The sequence below is a fragment of the Juglans regia genome, chromosome 15 (genome assembly GCF_001411555.2).
Source record: "Juglans regia cultivar Chandler chromosome 15, Walnut 2.0, whole genome shotgun sequence".
In the NCBI taxonomy this organism is placed as follows: domain Eukaryota; kingdom Viridiplantae; phylum Streptophyta; class Magnoliopsida; order Fagales; family Juglandaceae; genus Juglans; species Juglans regia.
Genome location: NC_049915.1, coordinates 14,809,264 through 14,815,263, shown reverse-complemented (window position 1 = coordinate 14,815,263; position 6,000 = coordinate 14,809,264). Strand labels below are relative to the sequence as shown.

At 35.6% G+C, this 6,000-nt stretch overlaps 1 protein-coding gene across 2 annotated transcripts in view; it reads left to right on the top strand.

Moving 5' to 3' along the window:
- The first annotated feature begins 421 nt into the window (after positions 1-421).
- Positions 422-6,000, top strand: part of LOC109016591 (DENN domain and WD repeat-containing protein SCD1-like) — a 40,216-nt gene continuing 34,637 nt past the window's right edge. For both annotated transcript variants that reach the window (XM_035686142.1, XM_035686141.1), the window contains exons 1-5: positions 422-817; positions 954-1,047; positions 3,137-3,338; positions 3,489-3,630; positions 3,753-3,853. In XM_035686142.1, the coding sequence (XP_035542035.1) occupies positions 644-817; positions 954-1,047; positions 3,137-3,338; positions 3,489-3,630; positions 3,753-3,853 (713 nt within the window). In that variant the 5' untranslated portion in view covers positions 422-643. The remainder of the gene's footprint in view (positions 818-953; positions 1,048-3,136; positions 3,339-3,488; positions 3,631-3,752; positions 3,854-6,000) is intronic.

Below are 6,000 nucleotides of genomic sequence, written 5' to 3'. Positions count from 1 at the left end.
GCTATGGTTATTACGTGAAATTGTAAGTATATATATATTTTTTATGATAAAAAAAAACTGTCAATAAGATAATAGATACCATTCCTCTTTGTCAATAAAAATAGGGTTACTACTATGTCATCTAAATTTGTTTACTTGGTATGTTCTTATTGTAAATTATATTTTCTTTTGCCTTTTCTTTTATATATTTTATGAATAACTTTAAATATTTAAAAAAAAAAAAAAATATTAATACATTAATAATCAATTTTTTAATTATTAAATTAAAAAAAATAAAAAAAAATGAGCTGTTTTTTTTTTTTTTGAATAAAACCTCATCTTCATTTCATCAAACCCATAAAAATATATAATAATTTTTAAATTTACAATGATAATTTAAAAAAAAAAAAAATCCTTGGTAACCTAACCAAACCAACTAAACTTCCGCCATTAATTTCCTTTCCGTCCGTACCGAGATTCTCTTGCCGCGTCAAAACCACCTCTTGAATCTCCACGACCAAAGCCCGAACTTCCCAGGGGGAGAAAGATGCAATTCAATCCAAATCAAATCTCAGACCGATTGATCAAATTCATATTCATTTGACACTATATTGATCTCAGCCATCTTGCATGCACGGAATTATAAGCTTTTATAGTAACAGTAATGGCTCGGATCTTCGAGTACTTTGTGGTGTGTGGGATCGGTCCGGAGATTCGAACCCTTGACGGCAACAGGGGCTTTCATGGCACCGGGGTCATGTACCTGTCTTCTCTGCTCGATCAGTTCCCTCCGCCCAACCACTCTCTCTACCCTCCTCCACCTCCTCAGCTATCCACCGTAAGTTGCCGCGACCACAACATTACTAGAAAAATGCGTTTTTCACTCATTTTGCCCTCAAATTTTGGCTTTTTAATTTGTTTTAGACGCTTTCTTTTGTGGAAATTTGAAAGTAATGTTGGGACTGTGATTGCAGTGTGTTCTACCAGCTGGGGTGGAGTTTTATTCATCGGGCTTTGATGCCAATGATGCTTCTACTTCACCGAGAAGCTACCCGATTGTTTTAACCGGTGTGTCTAAACTAAGCATAATCTTAGTTAGTTATTTCTTCAAAGAAATTGGTTATAGGATACCAATATGTATAATTATCGTTTGCATGCACTTCTAATTTTTTTTTGGTTATTGGACCCATAAGTTCTCGGATTCATGTTTAGCATAGCTAAGAAATGGGGACAATATGATCCTAATCACATGTACGAGTATCATTGTTTTAATGCCCAATGGGAGGCCCTGGCAACATCTGGGCTCATACTCCAAAAGGACTTGTCAATGGTATAATTGGAGTTCTATTGGAACCATTATAAAGAGCATTAACTTCTCCCTCCCAAGCAATGCATACACTGCCTACACACATCAATCAATAGACAATACGGGATATCACAATCTTCAAATTCCTGACGTCCTTATCAAGCCAGTCCATAGTATATGGCATGGTTCAAGTCCCACACTTCTTCTTAGGATATACTTTGATATCATTTGTAACGCCCAATGGGAGGCGCTAGCCATATCTGGGCCCATACTCTAAGATGACTATTCAATGATACAATTGGAGCCCCATTGCAACCATTATAATGAGCAAGAATTTCTCTCTCCCAAGCAATGTGAGATTCCATACATCACCTAGGCACACAAGTCAATAGACAGTAGGGGGTATCAAAATTGTAAACACCCCCTTTCTCTTGGGTTAGGAACACTATTAACTTAAACATTTCATGAGTCAAGTATAAGATAATTCCATAAACATAGAAAACACTCCAAAACTTTGTTGAAAAAATTCAATTCTAGTAGTTATTGCAAAACCATAAACTTATTAGTCTTGCTAAAATTCTTAGGCCTGGTTTGGATATCGAGATGAGATGATCTTTGAATGGTAGTGAAATGGTTTGAGTTAAAGGGCTTTATGGGGTTTTGGGAAAGGAGAGAGAAAAAATTGAATAAAAATATTATAAAATAAAAATTTTGTTAGAATATAATTTTTTAATATTATTTTTGTTTTGGGATTTGTAAAAGTTGAATTATTTTTTGTACTTTGTTTGGAAGTTTGGGAAATTTGTAATAATTATGTAATGATTAGATGAAAAAGTTGAAAATTTAAAATTGAAAAATGTTTGTTTTTGTGGTGTTTGGATATTGGGATGGGATGGGATGAGATGGAAGCATCTCTCTATCCAAACCAGGCCTTAAACTCACAAAAGAACTTGGTAAAGAAACTCTAATAATAGGATGGTAAATCGAACTCTCGGTATTGGTATCCATGAGCTAAGCTTGGCCTGTAGACCCATTATCAAACTCTTTATCACTTGGGATGTTTAAAACATATAACAAACAATGAGTTGAATACTCAGTAAGTAATGCATCATACAGTAAATACTATGATAAATTAACTATGTTATCACTTATAAATAACATACATAACCTTAACTTTAGTGCTCCAGCAATTGTAAGTGAAGTTTGCATTGTGTTACTCAATACTGCTATTTTTTTCTTGATCCCAGTGAGTGAAGTTTACATCCCTGAACATATGTTCCTTTCAGCTATAACTCATTTAGTGCTCCAGCAATTGTAACTGCTGGAGCCCACAGATAGATGTCAGGCTCCACTTTCCCTAATTGTCCTACAGGTTATGCTTGATTTTTGTTCTTGTTTTCAAGTAAAACCTTTTTTTTAATAGGTAATCTTATCTCTGGTATCTCTTTTTCTGCTTCTCCACAACTGACCAGCAGCATTGGTTATCGTTTCATGCCATGCTAGAAACTATGAAACTAATAGAGAACTCTTTCAAAATTATCTTTGAAAAGGGAGGAATTCTTCCCGACTAAATTTCCAGCTTCAGCCAAGTTTCTTGTCAAAGTGGTTTCGTGTCATCTGAGTTAAGTTTTTGTTTCAAATTCTAAGCATATTTCACTGTGGGGCATGAAATGTTTGAATGTTGATTATGAAAGCCAAAGCTTTTATACCTTTTAAGTGAAGAAGTAATTACAGTTTGGTATCAGTATCATTTAGTCCAGATGTTTCTAATCTTTGTGCTTAGAGTTCACTTTCTTGAGTCGCCTATTAAACTGTTATTCTTTTTGTTTTAAATATTCATTCTTGCTGCAGAGGGTGATGGGTCAAAAATTTATGTTAGTTGCATTGCTTTCCGGGATCCAGTGAGCGAAGATATTGCTGAAGCTTACCATATACCAGCAAATTCTTTTGCTGACAAATGTATCTGTCTTGTTTCTCGCTTGCCCAGTTTCCGTGCCATTAGAAGCACACTTGAGGAACTATTTTCACTTTGCTTTTCCCCAAATGGAAGTAGGTGTGTGCCCTTTAGAGATAAAATTGTGATTGTGTTTCAGTCAGCATTTAAGCTGGATGTAGACATTCTATCTACAATCCATTTAGATTGAAAAATCTTTTTGTATTCTTGTCATTGTATTTAATATTATCAGTTGTACAATAATTTCAGCAAGCCATTGTGGGATGTTATAGCACATATTGTGTCCAATGTACCTTTGCCTAACCCTGGAAGAGATCGGGTTTTATTTGCCATAGAGAATTGTCTGCTTTCTGTGGAGGCTCCAGCCAAGGATGGTCTCCCCCATGCTGATGTATAATCCTCTACTTCTTTATGATTTCTAAGCTTTGTAGCTTCCTTTTCCAATAGCATAATTCAGTAGTTGTTCAAAATAACCTAATTATTTGCTAATAATCCTCTATGTCATGAATGCAGATATCATTTCAGCCACTTGTACAGTGCTTGGATGTTGACAACTTAATTAAACTTTTTGCTGCTGTGTTGCTTGAAAGGAGGATTTTGCTTCGATCAAACAAGTACCCCCCATTACCTAAAGACTTGATATTGTTCCTAGTAAGAGTGATCATTTTATTGAATGACAATGAGCTGTTTCATAGCTGTCATCTGATTTTGTTCCACTCACATCTAGAAGTGATTTATGGATGAGACTCATAACAAAATATCAAACTAAAATTGGATCTTAGGTTCTTTTTTTTTTAAATAATAATCATCCAAATTAATGGACTGATTAAATTGTTCTTGTTTCAAGTATTTTTCTGCTCCATTTTATGGAGTGGCACATGCATAAAAAACTCTGATCCAGTTTTCCATGATGACTCTCATTGGGAAGATCATATAATTGCATTTTGCAAGGGGTGTTACCAGGTGCTTTTTGACTAGCATTTTGGGCTGCAAGGTATCCTCTCTGCTCATGAAATATATTGGCCTTCTCTTGGGTGCTTCCTTCAGGGTCAAGTTTATTGGGATGGTGTGATTGAGAGGATTATGAGCTGATTGGCTCGATGGAAGACGATGTATTTGTCCTACGGTGTTCGGATTAGCTTGACAAAGAGTGTTTCTCGAATTTGCTTTCATATTCCCCCTTTTTGTTTTCTTTGCTATTAGCATGGCCAATCAATTAGAGAGGCTACAACGAGACTTTTTATGGAGTGGGCTAGGAGAAGAGCTCAAATGCCACCTAGTAAATTGGGCTAAAGTGTGCTCTCCATCTTTAGATGGTGGTTTGGGAGCTCGAGACTTACTTCTATTCAACTATGCCCTTCTAGGGAAATGACTCAAGCAGTATCAAAATGAGAGGGAGGCCTTGTGGAAAGCTGTAGTGGATTCTAAATTTTGGCGTGCTTGGGATGGATGGTGCTCTAATGAGGTATATGGGCCATATGGGGTGGGGTTATGGAAGAATATCATAAGAAGATGAGAGTTTTTTTTAGTCACACTTGACTTGAGGTGAGCGATTAGCTAGGACTAGATTCTAGCATGATTTATGGTGTGGTGACGGGACCCCAATAAAGCTTTTATAGCATGCATTTTAGTCGAGTTGGACTGGGTTCTGCCCAAAAGAATAGTAGACCTCTTTGCCAATTGGAGAGGGTTGCAGGGTAGCAGAAAAATTGCAGCAGCATGGAAAATGACCACTATTTTCTAATGTGGTGTATTTGGAGAGAAAGGAATGAGATACGTTTTGAGGATTATGAGCAGGTTTGGGAGAAACTTGAATTTTTTTTTTTTTAATACTTCGTTTCTTTTGGTAGATTCTGTAGATTGTAATGGGCTAAGTTTCCATGATTTTCTTGTCTTTTTTTCCTATTTCTAATTAGGTGTTTCTCTTGTATGCTACCTGTGAGCGGCTTCTCACCATCGTCTAGAAATACTTGGGCTTCTCCATCCATTTATGGGCCTAATGGGCTGAACCTACTCCATTTCGAATATAGGCCCATAATTTCATATCCAATCCTATCTCCTCAATACTATATCCTCAATTAATAGGTACAGCCTAATTGGCCCAATAAAATAGTCTTCCTTCTAGCCTTAACAAAATTGGGCCCGTGGTCCAAACTTATAAAATCTTTATCCAAGCCTATAAAATTTGGGTCTAGGCGTTACAAGCTATTATTCTCTCACAAAGTAGGGTTGAATGGTAGATAATATGCACAAAAAGCAGGATAAGGTCTTTTTAACTTGAGAGTTCACTAGGGTGGTTTGGATTCAAAACTCATCTTAACGCATCTCATCTCATCATTACAACTTTCTCAAATTCCCACACAAAATATAATAAACAATTCAACTTTTTCAAATCCCAAAACAATAATATTAAAAAATAATATTCTAACAATATTTTATTCTACTATTTACAAACCATCTCAACTATTCTCTGAATCCAAACCACCCAGTTCTCTAAAGGCATTCATAACTTTGTCTTTGGTTAAAATCATGGTTCCCACCACTGCTGTTGTCCTGCCAGAAATGGTGTGCTTCCTTGAGGTTCTGTTCACCCTTATTTGTTTGATGTGGAGCTATTTGTTTAAAATTTAATTAACGCCTATTCTGATTATAATTCTTCGTTGTCACCTTATTAATCATATTAATTTATTTTTTTCTTTCTAAGTTGTATAAGAATTTTCACTTCATCTATAATAATTCATTACATTGTTATGATTCTAGC